Genomic DNA, 18,460 nt, shown 5'->3' with positions numbered 1-18,460 from the left:
CCCGATACAGGGCTCAACGTCCAGGGTGCATAACGCAGTCACCAAAACGATGTCGTATGTCTTCTAATGACTGCAAGACACCTCCTGAGGTGAGTCCATCTGCCCAAGGTCCCCTGGGCCCTTTCTGATGTGAGTCAGGAAGAAGAAGTCCTTTGAGGTGGAGGGAGAGGTAATCAAACCTGGGCCTAGTCAGCCGGTCCAGGCCCCGAGGGTGTGAGGGGGGCAGTCAGGGACCACCTGGATGCTGCATCCGACCAGCAAACGTCACTTCCCGCTCTGGGTACGTAACTAAGAGCAGCGACGTGACACGGGGCAATGGATTCTCATTAAGAGCCTGCACTCTCTTGCTGGGAGCCGTGACGTCTGATTCACGTGTCTCTTAACGTCCTCGCCCCCAGTTAAGCTTCTGTCTGGAAGCGTTTCCTTCCCCGTGACCCCAGGGTTTCTCTTAACCCCGTCACCCGGGAACCATCCATCTCCTTTTTGCCTTTGGAGTCCTGACAGCCTGTCCACAGCTGGAGAGACACCTGCTTGGAGAAGCAGTGTCAACAGATGTGGCCCCGCTGTCCCTTTGGTGGTGGACGGTGAGGGGTGCCGGGCGGTGTTTTCACTATCCTGACATCAAACCAGGCTCATTTGCGGAAAACCAGGCACGTTTCTCCACCCCACCGGCTCCCGGCTCTGCTCCCTGGCTGGGGGCGGGAGATGGAGCCGCACCCCACCAGGCACACACGCCGCCTCTTACCAGGGTACAGCTGCTTGGTGGGCGCGCTGAGTTGGGCATCTTTTGTGACCCTGTAAGCGACATCCGGGCCTTTGGAAGATCGCCGCGCTGCACAAAAGCCCGTGGTCTTGGTTATTCCGTCAGGCAGGTTGTGAAAATCTAGAACCTTCAGGAGATCTGCTGGCTGAGCTGAAAGGACAAAGAGGAGGTGTAGGTTAGCCACGGGCAGGCAGGGAGTGCCTACGGGGCAGGCCCACCCTCGGGTGAGCCCCCGGAGGGTTTAGATGAGCTGGAAACCAACCTTCACCACCTCCCGTCACCCACACCTCAATCTCTGACGCTCAGGAGATGGATACCAAGGGATCAGCTCAGAAACCAGGTGCTCCTGGGGGCAGGACACCCCACTTTGTAGAAATGCCCACGGCCAGAAATTTTCCCGACCTGGTCCCTGCAAGCAGCCACCCCCCAGGAGCAACGCCTCCCTGATTTTGCACTCACGTTGCTCTGTTTCCCCAAGTGCCGAACAAGCCCCGGGCTCCCGGACACCTCTCCTCATTCATGCCACAGAAGACCCACCCCAAACACAAGCTGAAAGGCGGTGTTAGATCCCACAGCTGATGGAAGCAGCTCTATAAAGGCTGGTCCCACGCAACGGGAGTGACTGACAGCTCACGAAATCTGTTATGTAACTGCTGGAGCGCGTGCCCCTCCTGGGTGCCACTGAGAACAGCGGGCATGCCCCCGGCACATTTTATCCCCCATCCTCATCCAATTAAAACGTAATTTCCCCATAACAGTTTACACAAATAGTCAGACTCTATCTGCCCCCAGAAGACCGGCGCATACAGGGCAAGACAGTGCAGAACCAAGAGCAAGAGAGGGGCGGGTCCCTGCATCGCTTCTGGAAAGTTCCTGACCTCCCTCCAGGGCCCCGCAGAGAACGGAGCAGCCCCTGATGGCAAGGGAGAAGCTGGCATTCTGGTGAGCTCAACCGGCCCCCACAAATGCAAAACATAGCCTCCATGTGCCTGCACATGCCCCAACCACGTCAGAAAGACCCCAGACCTCCAGGCTGTGAGGACCGCAAGCTTGCGATCCACACGCCCCCCTGCCCTAAACAAAGCCAGTTTCGTATGCAAAGTTCAGCTCACACTACTACAAACAAGAGTCCTGGGAGTCCAGGCAGAGAAAGTAAACTTGAACTTGGAGTCAGCGTGACAGGACATCTGTGCAGCTGGGCTTTTGGGGAACCCAGTGGCCAGCACCCGCCTATCCATGTGGGTGTGGGTGAGGCTGCCACACCCCCTCCACTGGAGCATGTGGGCCTCTCTGGCCAACCAGAGCACAGCACCACCCTGTCCCTGGGGCTTGGTCCAGGGCTGGGCATGTGACTGGACCAGGCCCAGGAAGCTCCATCCTGGGGCTCTTTCCTCTCTGCTCTGCTGCCTTCACTCACGGATGATGACCCTGCAGCTGCAGGTGGCTGTCTTCTGGGGGTTGGGGGAGCGCCTGTCTGAGGATGTGGACAGACAGACTCCCGCCACACAGCTTGGGCTCCTGGATCAAGCCATGCCTGAAGAAAACTCATCTACACAAACCAACAGGTTGTCATCATGCGTCTGCCAATTCGGGTTAGACGCTGATACTTGCTACTACAAGTCCACATGCACTGCTGGATGCAACAGCGGGCTGACGCAAGCTCGCCCCGGGGTCTCCGGGCTCCGTAACCATTCAGTTCCCCGGCCCACTGGCCTTCCTCCCCAGAGGGCCGTTACGTGCCTGGGACTCGCTCAAGAGGAAAGTTCCACCTTCTTAACAAGGGTGATAGCTTTGGAGGTGAGAAAGGACCACCAGGGCCGCTTCCCCCTGGCCGGGTTCTGAGCAATCCTGCAGCCAAGCTGCTGCACGTGGAACCCAGCACAGCCGTCGGGGGTGGGTGGCCATGCAGCCCCGCTGCGTGTCCAGGTAAGTCCTTAGCAAGAGAATCACCCAGATGGAAGCCTGGAAGGGGAGCAGGTGCCGGGCGGGGCATTTAGGGCAGGCATGGTGGACGGTGCCAGAGGAAGGGGGGGACGGTGCCCTGTAGGCCATTCCCACCATGAGGAGCTGGGCATGAGGGGAGGACGGCAGGTTGGGTCAGGCTCTGAGGGGGACCAGGGTGGAAGCGAATTGAAGCTGCTCTCCATCACCCTTGGTCCAGGCTGGCGTCCACCACGAATAGAGTTGCTGCTTCTCAGAGCCTCTCTGATTCTCCTGGGGGGCTTCAAGCTCCTGCCCAGAGCCCTCCCCCCACACAGGGGGGTCAGCCCCTTGCGCGTGGGTGGCACCTCCGAAGCGCTTGGCACCAGTGACCCCTCCCACCCCGCGCCCCCACCCCCCCACCAGAAGCTTGTCCACTTGACATCAGAAGCAGAGCCAGACGCAGGTGCCTGGCACAGCCCAGGGTCTCGACTTGGCCTATGGGGAGAGATGGCCATGCCAGCCGCTGGCTCACCTGCCCCGTGACACAGCCAAGCTCTGGCTCATCTCTGAGATGGTCGGCTCCAAGGTCGGCTGTGGCCAGGAGAGGCATCAAAGATCCGGGCTGGGCGTCTGGGACTCACATCCCAACAGACGTGATGCTCTTCCCAGATGCGCAGGCTTGCGGACCTGCTTCTTCCATGGCCAGCAGAGAGAGCTGTTTCCCAGAAGCTCTCCAGGCCATGTTTATGGACCTCTGTTGCAACAAGCTGAAAAGGCCGCCGACATTTCCAGGCCCAATGCCACCCCTCCTGCTTGTGCCGGAGCTAAAACAGTATTTTTTTTATTTTATAAAAAGTGTGGTAACGGCTTCCATGGTCTCTCCTCCCTGGGGACGCCAGAGGAGCCTTGGTTCCTCTATCAGCGCAAGAATTCCGCTGGGAGACAGCACCAGCTTTGGGGACAAGTGGGCGGGGGCTTGAGCCCAGCATCACCCCCCCAGGGAGAACATCTCAGGGCCACTTCCTCTGGGAAACAGCCCAGCACAGTTCCTGGGACACCAGAGCCTTCTCCTGGCTCCTCCCTCCGAGCAGAGAACGTCCCGGGGCTCCCTGGGAATCACCGTGGTCCACTGGTTCAGGGAAGACAGAAAAGGAACTGACCGTGCAGCCCGTGCACCCTACCGGGGCCCCTCCCCACCTGAGAACCACAGGTGACGTGAGCAAGGCAGCTCCAAGGGCTTCGTGGAAACAGCCTGGTGGCTTCCACGTAACCCTGGTCGTGACGGGGATCGCCCCCGCGCTGGGAGCCCCCAGGAGCGGCGGGCGCCAGGCCTGGGCTCACTCAGGCTCTTCCAGTGTCTTCCTGTTCCGCGGAGCCTGGGCGGATGAAAACTACATTTCCCAGACTCCTCTGCGGGGAGGGCTCGGGATGAAAATTATGTTCCACACTCAGAGGGGAGCTGGAACGGGAGAGAAAGAAACCCTCTCCTTGCAGGGTCTGGGACCAGGTCACGGGGTCCATTGACATTTGCAGACTTCTCGAAGTCTGGGTGCCCTCCCACTCTGGTGGTGTGACCATGAGTGGGGGGGGTCTGGTGACCCCACCACTCCTGCTCTGCCAGTGGCTGTGTACGCCCCCGATCCCTGCGCTGTCTCCTTCCCCTACAGTAGCCTGCTGCTCCCTTCCTGCTTGTGCACTGAGCCTGCCTGAGGCCGCGTGGATGTAACCGGGCATTACACCCCCAGACCCATAGAGGGATGGACGCCGGAGAGGTCAGAGGCAGAAAGGGGGCAGCTGAGACGGGATTTGGAAACGCAGAGTTGAGTTCCAGTTGCCCTATGCCAGAAGGGCAGCATGAAGGCCCTGAAAAGCAATGGCACAAAGGAGGGGCTCAAATATAGAAGTGTACGCTGTACACCTGAAACTAACACAGCATTGTAAAACAACTAGACTTCAATAAAGATATATATATAGAAGTGCAGGATTGATGGATGGACGGACAGATGGATGGATAGACAAACAGATGGAGAGACGGACGGATGGATGGATGGATGGAAAAATGGATGGACAGATGGATGGATGGATGGACGGGTGAATGGACGGGTGGATCGATGGATGGATGGAAGGGTGAATGGACAGATGGATAGACGGATGGATGGATGAAAGGAGAGATGGACGGATGGATGGACAGACAGATGGATAGACAGATGGACGGACGGAAGGAAGGATGGATAGATGGATGGATGGAAAGATGGATGGATAGATGGACAGATAGATGGAAAGACGGACAGATGGACAGGTGGATGGATGGATAGATGGATGGATGGAAAGATGGATGGACAGATGGACAGACAGATGGAAAGACGGACGGATGGACAGATGGATGGACGGATGGATAGATAGATGGATGGATGGATGGATGGATGGATGGATGGATGGATGGGCAGATGGATGGAAGGACGGATGAACAAGCAATACACATATGAATGGTGCAGATCAGGAGGTAGATGTCCCAGAGACAAATTTTACAACTGGCCTGCTAAGCAGTCAAACATTTCAACTGCCAATGGCAGCGTCTCCACCAACCACACAAAGATGACCTCTCTGCCTCCCCCAAAAGGCACTTCCACAATCATCCCTACAAGTCAGCTGCCCTGTGCTCCTCTGGACACAGCATAACGGAATAAGGGAGCTCCATGTCACCCAGGGTCCTGCCGGCCCTCAGTTCACAGCTGCAGGACACAAGATGCCAAAGCAGCCGTGCAGAATGACTGCAGCACGCTGCACGCCCAGGACACCCATGACCTGGACCACCAGTGGGTCACTCCGGCCGGGCATGTGGAACCAGCGATGGCAGGACCAAAACCACACTGGTGAGGCTGGAGGACACGGCACACACCCCCGCCAAGAAGAGTCAAGCTCCAGTGGCCAGCTGGCTGGTGACACAGCCGGGCACGCATCACTGCGCCTGCCCAACGCTCCGCTCCCCTGCCCAGAACTAGCGGAGCTGCCGGGGGGTTGGCGAGGGCATCCAGCACCTAGGAGAGCAGACGGAATCAGGTGACTGCTTTTAGCAGGAATTTAAATTGGTTTCTGGCAGTCAGCTGGCTTCTGGACACCCCTCCACTGTGCTCAGAGCAAGGAAGGGGCCACTGAGGCCAGGGCGCCAGCCTGCCCAGGCTTGAGGGTCCATCTCAGGCTCAGCAGCTCCTCTTTTGCGAGGGGAGCCCCTCATGGAAGAATGTTTCTCTGCCAACAATGCCAAGTCACAGCCCGCTTTCAGGAACGGGCGGAGGAGGGAAAGTAGGGAGAGGACTTAGGGTCACCACCCTGAGCTACAAAGGACGCGCCCTCAGAGTGGTATCAGAATGTTCCAGCCGGGCGCTGCCGACCAGTGCCACCTGTCTTCTGCCAGCCCCAGGGCACAAGAACACCGGGGTTGGGGGCTCCTCACCAAGTGCTGACATCAGCACCTCATCCCCCCAAGCCTTCCTCAGCCCTCAGAGCTTGATGTGGGAGGTGGGGTTCAGAACAAAAGTGACTCAGCCAGAAAGACCCACCTGAGCCCAGAGGCCCAGGGAGAGGGAGCCATTTCCACGGTTTAATGATTCACCCAATTTAATGTCCCCAGGTGTCAGCGGGGACACCAGTGCGGATGGAGCTTAGTCACCAGCCATGCAGAAGCTGCTGCACACACCGGGCACTCAGCCACGTTTGTTGAATGACTAAGTGAGCAAACCCACAGCTCTTACATATGACAGGCAGAGAGGGGGGACGTGACAACTTGAACACTGCCGCTACCTCACCGTGCCGCGCTGTCACCGTATCACGTTGGACTTAACTCTCGGAGTGACACTGAGCTGCAAGCAGGGGACACACTACCGTTCCACGTGCTGGGAAGGAGCTGGGCCGAGGTCCTGAGAGTCAGGCCTCCTGAACGAGGCTTGCCAGGGTCTGCACTGGCTCGAACTCCACTCCTGTTTCTGCTTTTCCCCCAATAAGCTATGAATATTCTTCAGCACATGCTGTCGGTAAAGACTGCCTTTGAAGCCCATGCCAGACAGTGTGTTCGGTCACCATCCCCCTCCATCCTAGAGGCTCAGGCAGGAGCCTGTGACGCATCAGAACTGCTTGCGGTGCGCCTTGAGATTCCACCAGGTAACCCATGACCGAGTCCCATGCGGAGGCAACCTCGTCCTCAGCCCCCCGTGTCCCGCTCACCGTCTGCACAGCCCCCATCCCATACCTGCCTTCGCTGGTCTGGGAAGGCCACGGCCCTGGTGACGCATGCACAGGACACTCCAGACCCCGGCTCCCAGGCAGGGCTGCTGGGTAAAGTGAAGCCAGCTTGAGTCCCCGGCACCCCAGGGGGCGTGATGCTGTTCCAGCCTCTCCGGCCCTGGAGCTCCGTGGCCTGTCCTCCCAAGCACACAGCCCGACACCTGCCACGCCGAGCCCTCGACCCCGAGCCTGAGGCCCGGTCCTGCCAGCGTCTGGGGGCCGCTGGAGAAGAGCAAGCCGGACGTGCATGACGGGGGTGCCGGCAGAGGGGTGGGGGTGAAGGGGCTTTTGCTCACTCCAAGGTCAACGCCATCCCGTCTTCAAAATTCTCTGAACTGTCTAATTTCAGAGCTAGAAGGGGTCATAAATAACACCCAGGCTGATGACCTTTCTTCTGAAAGAGGAGCTATGTGGAGAAGGGGTGTGGCCATCTCGAGTTCACACAGCAGGCAGGTACAGAGCCGCCCGCAGCTTCTGATCCACCCTAGTCCTGAACTCCCTTCCACACGGCACCAGCAGATGAAAGACGGAGCTGGTGACGGGCCCCGAAACCGCAGCCCCACTGCCCTCACTGCCCTCGCCGCCCCGGTGTGTCTCTCGTTCCCTAAGTATAAATACACCTAACTCCCTGCGTGAGGTGGGTCTGCCTTCCTGGGCTGCGAGCCTCAGGAGGGCGGGGGCCCGGCCTGGCGTGTCCCTGCTGAAGCCCTGTCACCCGGCCGGCTCTCACGGTACCTGCCACCGAAGGCAGCATCTGTTCTGCATTTGCGGGGCGCCCAGCAGGCTCACCCGCGAACACACCTGCCCTTCCCGCTGTCCCTGCTAGATCCCATCTTACGCTTCCCGGAAGCAAGAAAGAGTCATGGCTCTTACAGGACCGAGGGACGGCCAGTGAGTGGGGTGGGGAGAGCCAAGGGCCCCCTCACCCCGGGCCAGGGCCCCTCCCCACCAGCCCTCCCCGCGGGCCCCGGCACAAAGCACGTGGCCCTGTCGGGAAGGTCAGCCCGGCAGGTTGGAAAACAAACAGGCTGCCTTGGAGGCTCCGAACGAAATTCTTCTTCAATGACCCCACTGCGGGAACGAAGCGAAGGGGAGGGCCGGGGGCAGGTGAGGCAGGACACTGGGTGGCCATCCCCTGCTGGACCTTCCCCAGCTGCCACTCACCCAGGGATGTCACAGGGGCAGAGACCTGAGCCCAGCGCAGGGGAACTCGGGCCGTGGCCACAGGTTGACAGGCTCCTGCGCTGACAAAGACCACCGCCCTCAGCTCTCCTCGGCGGGTCCCCTAGAACCTCCCTCTCCTCCACCCGGCCTCGAGGGCGCTCAGCCCTCTGACCCCAGCCCTTCCCAGGGGCCCACACTCCTCACCCAGGCCACACGTTACACGGTGCCCATGAGCGGCATCCCGGGGGGTGCAGTGCCCAGCGCCCGCCCTGCTCAGGCGGGGGGGCCGCCTGAGGGCCTCTGAGGCTCGGCAGAGCAGAGAGTGGCGGATTGGAGGACGGAAGGGCCAGGCTCGAGCCCAGCTCTGCCCGCCCTGTGCCAGGGTGCCCAGCGGGAATGGACGTCAGGGGCCTGCCCGCCGGGCAGGGGAGCCCCTCCATCCCCTGCTTAAACCCCGCCTGCCTCACACCAGCTCTGACCTCCTGTCCATCTCTGTCACTTCCTGGGGACAAGGAACGGCCGCCAATGAGCCCAGCTCGGGCCCACGGGGGCCGGTGACAGTGCGCTTGCCCCTTGCCTCTGGTCCATTTTGAGGACCCACCAGCAGGGCTTCTGGGAGGATTTTTACCGAAGGAGACAGCGCCATTGTGTGTCATCATCCCTGCAGATCCGCCTGACTTGGCCTCCCCCGCACCCCCAGGGGTGACACAGAACACCCGGGTTAGGGTGCAGTGGACGTGACGCTGACCCAACCCCCTTGTGGGCCACGTGGCCCTGGTGACAGGGAGGGGTCACTTGGCAAGGAGGCAGCACCAGGACAATGGCTGCAGGGGTCTGGGGCAGGGCTGATGGGCGGTGGCACCCAGCCTGGGGGAGGGGCAGCTGGGCCCTGAGCTCTCCGCTCCCTTAGTCATCAAGACAGCTCACCAAGTAGGCACCTGCCTCTGCAGATGAGGAATCTCAGGCTGGGAGACGTCAGGTGAGTCATCCCAGGTCCTACTGGGATGCAAACAGCTGTCTGGCGGCAAAGTCTCCCGTCTCCCCCGACACTTCGGGGAGGAGAGAGGGCAGGTGCTCCCGTGACACCTCCAGAGAAACCACTGCCGAGCTCACTCTCCTTCCAGGGAGGGAACAGCAGACAGCACGGCAGCAGTGACGGGGTGGAGCAAGGTCGCTCCAAGGCAGCGAGAACCTGCTCCTTCTAGAGGTTCAGGACCCTGGGAAAGCCTGGGATGGAGAGAAGATCCTCAACCTCCCCCATCAAGGGATGGCGGAGAAGCTCAAAACCCCGGGCTAAGAGAAGAATGACAGGTCAGAGGATGCCTCTCCTGTTTTACTTTCTACCTCATCAAAATACTGGTCGGAACATCAACTGAGAAAGCATCTCAGAGACACGGTCCTCTCCTTTGTCTCTTCAAAGTGCCACATGGGATGCTCAGTAAACCCTCACTGAAGGATGGACACATGGGCACAGGGATGAAGTGAATGGAAGGATGGAGGATGGATGCATGGAAGGATGGAAGGATGGATGGAAGGATGATGGATGGATGGAAGGATGGAAGGATGGATGATGGATGGAAGGATGGAAGGATGGATGGAAGGATGGATGATGGATGGATGGAAGGATGGACACATGGGCACAGGGATGAAGTGAATGGAAGGATGGAGGATGGATGGATGGAAGGATGGATGGATGGAAGGATGGATGGATGGAAGGATGGATGGAAGGATGGATGGAAGGATGGAAGGATGGATGGATGGAAGGATGGAAGGATGGATGGATGGATGGATGGATGGATGGAAGGATGGATGGATGGAAGGATGGATGGAAGAATGGATGGAAGGATGGAGGATGGATGATGGATGGAAGGATGGATGGATGATGGATGGAAGGAAGGATGGATGGAAGGATGGAGGGATGGATGGATGGATGATGGATGGATGGACGGACAGATGGAAGAAAGGATAGAAGGACAGATGATTAATGGAAAGATGACAAAAAGGAAGGATGGATGAAGCATGACTTCACAGATGACTGAGCAGACGGATGGATGCATGGATAAATGGATGGATGAGTGAGTGAATGAAGGAAGGAATGCCGTCATCTTGAAGATTCAGCTGATAAACTTTCACTTCTCAAAGATTTTAGCTACCAGCCATTCACCTGGCCACTCCCTGCCCTAGTGGCCTCACTCTCCCTCTGGGCCGGAGGTGAAGTCCCGTGTTATGTGGGTATCTTATTCCGTGGCAACCTCCTCCCCGAGCAGAGGCAAAGGCTGCACCCTGGCTCAGCACCCTTGAGAAGGGCCTGCCTGGGGGTAACGTGTGGTATGTGCTCAGGGCTCTAGGTCCTCCAGGGAGTGAGGCAGTGCAGAACGGACCACAGAGGGGACTTGCCGCCCAGCCCCCATCACCAGCAGGGCCTGGCGTAAGGTGCCAGACCTGGCAATTGGAGCACGTTGTTGATCACCCAGCTCCTGGCCCTCTCCCAGCTCCACGGCTCTCCTCTCCTGGCCAGAAACTCAAGAGCTCTGAGAAGCTTTTGACAGGTGGTTGGGAGACTTTATGGTGAAATGTCAGCTGGCGAGGGCATCGCCCTGCTTATAAACACAATGTCACCAGGGGGCGGCCACGGTGGGGAGGCAACCCCCCATCCCCGCGTTCAGAGACGGGGCGCGTCTGAACCTTGCTTCCCCCGGGGTGTGATGGCCGCCCTCCACTTCTCGTGGAGGCTGACCCGAGTGTCTGGACACCTGGCACCTCCACATCATCCCACACTAAGCCCAGATGCTGGCGGTGCCTCTGCAGGTTTCTAAAGGATGCAGGTGCCACCACCCAGCCTGAGGGCACCCACAGTCCAGCCTGGCCACCCCTCAGCATACACGCGGCTACTCAGAAGTCAGTCATGTTGCCCACGAGGACTCACTCGAGCGCCAGGTGACCTGCAGAGCCCTCGGGAAGGAGTCCTGCAGCAGGAGGAGAGAGGAAGACCGGGCTGCCGGGAGCCGGCAGGGGCCTCTCGGCTAGTCTGGGGCCACGCAAGGAATGTTCCAGGCTCAGATGCTCCCTCACCCAGCAGGGCAGCATGGGGACATCCAGGCAGGATGGAGCCGGGCCACACAGAGCAGGCTCGTTCCCACCATCCTGACGGCTGCGGGTGCTGCAACCAGACTTAGACCCCACTGCGAACTGGGAGGAAACGTCACAGCCGAGGGGCAGGAGCCCTGAGAAGTACGGGCATGTGCAGCTTCTCCCTGCGTTTACTCCGCACCTCTTCCTCTCATCGGTCATCCCTGCTTTTCACCTGCCTTTTTAAAAACGTGTGAGCATATACGTCCCTCTCCCCTGTCAACCCTCAAAGGCTATGAACAGAACAGACACGGCCACGGACATCAATCCTGCATCTGATTGCCAACGATGGTGCAAGGCAGCGAGGGCCGGCGCTGCCAGCAGGGGCTGGTCCAGGAGCGGAGCCCACAGGCGTGATGCAGAAGCAGACGATTAATCTCCGTTTCCTCAGAGGTAATTTATCTCCTTGTTCTGGAGGAAAGGGGTGCAGATGGCGCCCAGCGCCAGATTCCACACGCTGGGGTTGGCCGGGTTTGCTCGGGCAGGCTCTGCACAGCCCCACCCGCTTCCAGGAGGCCCAGAGGGAGGGCTGGCTGCCATCGGGCCAGCTGGGGTCACACTGGCAGAGGCCCCTCTGCATCCAGGGCCTCGCCCAGGCGGGGCACCCGGGGAGCCGTGCTAAGGAGGGACACGGGTACGGGCCAATTACAGAACCGCACCAGCTGTGGACCAGACCACCCCACCCCAGACAGCATCTTGAAAGGGACCAGCAGGACCTGTCCCTGAGGCTGGCCTGAGCTGCCACGCGGGCTTCGTTCACTCAGCGATGCTCTATGAGCATCTGCGCTTTGGCATGTAGGGAAGGTCCAGGCCGTTTCTGGACTCACCCTCCCATCACTGCAGAGGCCAGGCCGGGCCCTGGCTGTGCTGACCTGTGCATTTGCTGCCAGTGGGTCCCCAGGAGGAGACTGGGCTTCCTGCACGTGTTAGTGGAGTCCTCAGGACCCGGGACTAGAGGCAGTGACACCCACGATGGAACAAGTGCGAGCACACCCCAACCAACAGCGGCTCCATCACCCCCCCGGGCCTCCTGCCTCTCTTGGGAAGCCGTGAAAGGCCGCTGGAATTAACAGCACCGGAAACGCTGGACCTCCAGACTCCTTCCCTCCCTCGAGAGTTACAATGACAAGTCAAAGTGGTGGCCACAGGAGACCCCTTTGCTTCATGAAGACCCAGGAGAACAAGAGGCCACCGTACACCGGGGCGGGCCTCTGCCTCCTCCGTGTCACCCCAGCTCCCCACCACAGTCTGCCCTGGACGGCAGTAGGTGTTCCTGCAGCCCTGCCACTTCCCCACCTGTGAGCTCCCTGAGAGAAGCGACAGTAGTATCCTTCATCACAGCGGAGGAGAGAACTTAGCCTGGGGCAGACACTCAGCATACTGAATGAAGGAACGCCCAACCAACCCGCCATTATGAAACCAACCAACGTCCAAAGGTGCCTTCTGGGGACCCAAGATAAACGCCAGTGAGAGAGAAACCTTTTGGGCGGGGTGGCAATTATGCAGCATTCCAATTAGGCTGTACACATAGATGGACCTGGTATCCCCCGCTTTGAGGGGAAATCCTGCACAAAGGCCTGTATACATGCAAGGACATCCAAGGCGGTGTCGTCTGTCATAGAACTGGAAACAAGGTAACTGCCCATCAGTCAGGAGGTTCATCTGTGAAATACTCTGCCGAGGCCGCAGGAGGGGGGTGATCTAGATGGCCCGACACAGAGAGACAGCCGAGACGTGTCATTACGGGAAAAGAGCGCGTCACCGGACCCTCCCAGAGCACCACATCCCTCGGATGTTAAAATAAGAGGCGTCTGTTGTAACCTGAAAACACACCAGGTAAACGCACACACGAAAATGCCCAGAACGGTACCAGCCAAACAGTGAAGGGCGTACACCTGGGAAGGGGCTGAGAACGGGTAGAACGGGGAATGGGAGGGTCCTCTCTGTGTGCCTCTCCTCCCGAAAAATGTTGTAAGTCTACATCCACCTAAAATGTGCACCATTCTATTAACAACAACAAAAAAAACCGCTAAAGCATATGTTTTAAGTGTGGCAGTTTAAAAATGGCCACAACGTCTTCAGCACAAGTGCCCGTGAAGAGGTGGTATCTGTGCCGCCCCCCTTTAACGAAGGTGGGCTCCGTGACTATGGGACCCACAGGATGTGGTGGAAGTGATGCGTGCTTGCTAGCGTATGGACCGAGGCTTTAAGAAACTGACACTCTCTACTTCCTGTGTCTGGAATACTCTTCTTTAGAACCAGACACCATGCTGTGAGGAAGCCCAAGCAGCCCCTTGGAGGCTCCCATAGGAAGAGAAACCCAGGCCCCCAGACAACAGCCCCAGCCAAGCTCCCAGCCAACAACCAGGGCCGACTCGCCAGCCGTGTGGGAAAATCATCTTAGAAATGGACCATCCGGCCCCAGCCCAGCCCCTCTACCTGACGTCATGGGAGCAGACAAACCGTCTCTGCCAGGTTCTGCCCCAGGTGCAGACTCACAAGCAAACTAAGATTGCTGTCGACTTTAGACACTACATTTTGGGGTGGCTGTTATGCAGGAACAGGCAACCACAACAACGGCAAGCAACAAAGAAGAGGAGATACTTGTAACAGAAATACAATTTATGTATGTATGAAACTCCTGTGGCTAAAAGAAAGACGGGGCAAACAAATAAATAATATTCAATGTCACTAGAAGTTAAATAAATCTAAATCAATCAAGACTCCTCTGTCTCCCATCCAACTAGCCAGGGGGTGGGGAGCGGAACATGGGAGACTTTTCGAGGTAAGGGAAATGTTCTGCGTCCCGACTACGCTGGTGGCTACCGGACTATACATTTGTCAAAACTTACGTCCTTCTTTTCACCCGCTGGCCACTGGCAACCACCAATTTTTTTCTGTTTCTATAGTTTTGCCTTTCTCCAGTGTCATATAAATAGTATCATGTCCTATACAGTCTTCTGTGCCTGCTTCTTTGACTTGACATAATGCTTCTGTATCCGTATTGTTTCATGCATTCATTTTTCTTACAGCCCAGTAGTATTCCATTGTATGGATGTGTCACAATTTGTTTATCCATCTACCAGTGGACGGACACATGGGTAATCCCCAGTTTGGGGTGATAAATGGCATATGAACATTCACATACATGTCTTTGTATGGACATATGTTTTCACTTCTCTTGGGTAAATACCTAGGAGTGGAATTGCTGGGTCCCTCTGGCAGGTGTACCACTAACTTTATAAAAACCTGCTAGAGGGCTTCCCTGGTGGCGCAGTGGTTGGGAGTCCGCCTGCCGATGCAGGGGACATGGGTTTGTGCCCAGGGCCGGGTAGATCCCACATGCTGCGGAGCGGCTGGGCCCGTGAGCCACGGCCACTGAGCCTGCGTGTCCGGAGCCTGTGCTCCGCAACGGGAGAGGCCACAACAGTGAGAGGCCCGCGTACTGCAAAAAAAAAAAAAAAAAAAAACCTGCCAGACTGTTTCCCAAAGGGGCTGTACCAGTTTGTATTCCCACCAATAATGTATGAAAGTTTCTAAAATCACATAGCATGAGTCCCCAGTATTCGTCTTTTTCAAAACTGTTTTGGTTATTTTAGGTCCTTTGCATTTCCATATAAATTTCAGAATCATCTTGTCAATATCCATTTTAAAAATGCTTGCTGGGATTTTAATTGGCATTACACTGACTCTGTGGATCAATTGCAGGGGAAAATGATACCTTGACAATATTAAGTGTTTTTGTCCATAAGAATGGTATATCTACCCAATGCTTCAGATCTCGTTTAGTATCTCTAAGTGATGTTTTATAATTTTCAGGTATTTTATCATATATATCTCTAAGTATTTCATATTTTTGATGCCACTGTTTAAGTTTCTATTTCTAAGTGTCCGTTTCTACTATCTAGACACAGGACTGCTTTGGGTATACTGATTTTGATTCCTGTGACCATGCTAAACTTACTCATTAACCGTAGAGGCTTTTGAGTAAATTCCGTAGAATTTTTAACACAGACAATCATGTGGTCTTCAAATAAAGACAGTTTTAGTTCTTCCTTTACAATCTACATGCCTTTTATTTCCTTTTCTTGCCTTATTGCACTGGCTAGGATTGCCATATAATATTGAATAGGTGTGCTGAGAGCAGACATCCTTGCTTCTTTCCTGATCTTAGTGGGGAAAGCATTCAGTATGTGGATTTTACATGAATATCCTTTATCAGATGGAAGAAGCTCCCTTTTACTCCCCATTCACACAGACCTACTCATCATATTTTTCATTTAAAACTATTACAAAGGAGTATGTACTCCCAGTTTTGTAAAAGCGGGTGTAGAAAAAATACTGGAAAATAAATACATCAAAATGTTCAATTAGTAATTTATTTGGCTGCACTTAACAGAAACCACCATGGCGTCAGCATCATGAGCACCACGGTTTAAACAAGTAAGGGATGATGAGGATGGATTTTTATCTTAATTCTATGATGGACGTGTATTGGTATAACAAATTAATGGCATCCTAAATGCCAGTCGACGTCCAGCAGGAAATGGCATTAGATGATTAAATAACTGTCCTCTCTCCATGTCTACCTAAAAATGCAAGACAGTCACAGATCTCTTGTTCTTTGCCTTGATAATGGACAACGTCTGGTCTTTATAAGACAGAACCGCGTTTGCACTTCTCTGGACTGTCTATGCTTCCCAGAGTCTGACATTTGAAGTGGGCCACCCCACACCAGGAGTCCTCACAGGGCCCCCTTCGTCAGGCCTGGCCAGCTCGCCCCTGCCCTCTTGCACTGACGTGTGGACAAGAGGCAAGCGCGTCTGTTGGGCTCCTTCACTCTCCTTCACTGGCATCAGCTGGGCTTTGCCTTGAAATTCTCATTGGAAAAGCCAGCTTTGGAAATAGAAGATGGTCTAACAGCTATTAAATGTAGCAATATTTCCTGCTCCAGATTGAAGGCACTGTCTGGACCATCAATGCCTTCACACACTCATCCAAATGTGCGGTTCCTCACACAGCCCCAGACAGAGCTGCTTTCAGAGCACACGCTGCAGAACCATCCTGGTGTCTAGGCGGTTCTATGTATTCAGCGCTGAAATGACTTTATTCAATTACGCGATTCAAGGAAAAGAACATTGCACTGGGTCACTCTGACCTTTAGAGAAATATGTCACAGTGCTTCCCCCGGGACCAGAAGGCATCTTTCAATCACTAGAGCTACGAAAGCCTTCAAAACACTCTAACTAGGCCTCAAAACCAGCCACGTGGACACAAAATGAACTGCGCATGGACTCCATCAACTCCCCTGGGAGGCACCACATACAGGGAGCGGGACCGAGCCCTGACTTCCACAGTCACTACCCACGAGTCCGTACCACCAGTCCCGGCTGAATTTCCTGGGCCCCACACTCAGTGGGGTGACGAAGCCAGATTTCAGGGTCCCCCCCTCCCCTCCACCGGGTGGACAGCTGCAGGCTCTCCAGGAGTCACGGTCACCGTCTCAGAGAGCTCCATCCACCTTCCGGAAGTGGGTGAAGGGCACGAGTGCTGAGCTACACGGAGCCCATTTCCACTCCTGGAAGATCCACGGACAGGAACACATCCTCTGCCCCAGACCAGGTGAGGAGACGCTGCCCTTTCCTCCACACCTGCCCCACCCCAGCCCAGGCCAGCCCAATCTTGCACCCATCTCTGTAGCACCCCCAGATGCGAGCCCCACCCTAGCCCACTCTTCCCTCGTCCTCCAGTGTAGACGCCAAGCACACTCATTCGATGTGACCTCCTTGGTGGGGAGAAGATCCTACCAAGCTGGACCCCGATATCACTGTTCACTCAACCAGCCACAGCAGGCACTCAGCAGATGCACAGAGGGCCCAAGAGAGGGAGAGAAGGGGAGGGGAGACAATTAGCATCTATTGACTATCTAGTAGGTTCTAGAAGATGCCCTTAGGTTTTCTGACTACATGAGAGGAGGTGCCTAAAGCTAGGCACGTACATGAATTATAACTGTTATTAATCGTCCAACTTCTACCAACGACCCCGTAGAGTAGGAAGTGCTACTCCATTCTCCAGACGAGGAAACCGTAGTGCCTGGAGGCCCAAGCGACCTGGATGAGCCACAGGCCCAGCAACGGTCACACCAGGCCCCAGGCATTAAACGACAGCTTCCTGCTGCTTCCCAGGAGGAGAAACGGGGGACTGACTGGCTTACGTGGGGGTGGGTAACCCCAGTTCTATCACATGGGGTCCACCTGGGTTCAGCACCTGAGGATTGACAGTGCTCAGGGCACAGTAGCTGGGGCAGTAACTGCCCACCCTTGGCTGGAATGTAATTCTGCAATAAAAGGGCTTTACAACATTCTTGTGCTCAGATGCAGTGAGTCAATGTCTAGGAATCCCCCCTAAGGAAATAATCAGAGAGGATTCACCAGAAGATGTTCATCCAAGTGTTATTTATAACACAAACAACAAACGACCCAAATCCAACATGAGAGGCACAGTTAAGTGAACTCCAAGGCAAGCCTCTGATGGAATGTCAGAAGCCACGAAGATACTTACAAAGAGTCTGTAATGAATGACACGGGAAGCGTCCACGAGGAAGGCACACGCAACACTGTTTCCGTACATGAGCTCAGCCATGAAAAGGGGAAAATGTGAGGAAAGTCTGTGTCCCCCCCAAAATCCAGAGAGTGAAATCCTGACCCCCAAAGACGACGGCTCCAGAGAACTCCCTTGCCCCTTCCACCATGGGAGGACACAGCGAGGAGGCACCAGCTATGAACCAGGAAGAGGGTCCTCCCCCCGACCATGCTGGCATCTTGATCTTGGACTTCCCACCCTCCAGGGCTATGAGAAATCAATTTCTGTTGTTCATAAGCCACCCAGGTGGCGGTACTTTATTATAGCAGCCCAAACAGACTAAGAAAGGAAAGAAAAAGGCATTTTTATAGTTTCCTATTTCCCAAATTTGCTAATAAGTGTGCTTTATTTTTATAGTCAAGAAAAGTTAACAGAGGTGTTTTGGAGAATTAGTAGAATCTCTGAATGGACAACCAAATATCCTGAAACGTGAACACTCCACCTCCGGGTTCCCAGGACGGAGTTTATCTTACGTTACTGCCAACTGGAAGGCTTCCCGTGCTGCTCTCCACCTGTCCACGCCCCACCTCTGCTGAGAGCTCCAGGTCACCTCCCACA

The 18,460-nt window shown here is 55.9% G+C and overlaps 1 protein-coding gene across 5 annotated transcripts in view; it reads right to left on the bottom strand.

Annotated features, from left to right (window-relative positions):
• Positions 1–18,460, bottom strand: part of COL5A1 (collagen type V alpha 1 chain) — a 154,390-nt gene that overhangs the window by 113,479 nt on the left and 22,451 nt on the right. For all 5 annotated transcript variants that reach the window (XR_009564231.1, XR_009564230.1, XM_030838405.2 and 2 more), the window contains exon 2: positions 746–913. Coding sequence is in view for 3 of the 5 variants with exons in the window: in XM_030838405.2 (XP_030694265.1) it covers positions 746–913 (168 nt within the window). In the remaining 2 variants the exon portion in view is untranslated. The remainder of the gene's footprint in view (positions 1–745; positions 914–18,460) is intronic.

Source organism: Globicephala melas, chromosome 6 (genome assembly GCF_963455315.2).
Source record: "Globicephala melas chromosome 6, mGloMel1.2, whole genome shotgun sequence".
NCBI lineage: Eukaryota > Metazoa > Chordata > Mammalia > Artiodactyla > Delphinidae > Globicephala > Globicephala melas.
Note: the sequence above shows the minus strand (reverse complement) of the source record. Positions and strands in the feature narration are given on the sequence as shown.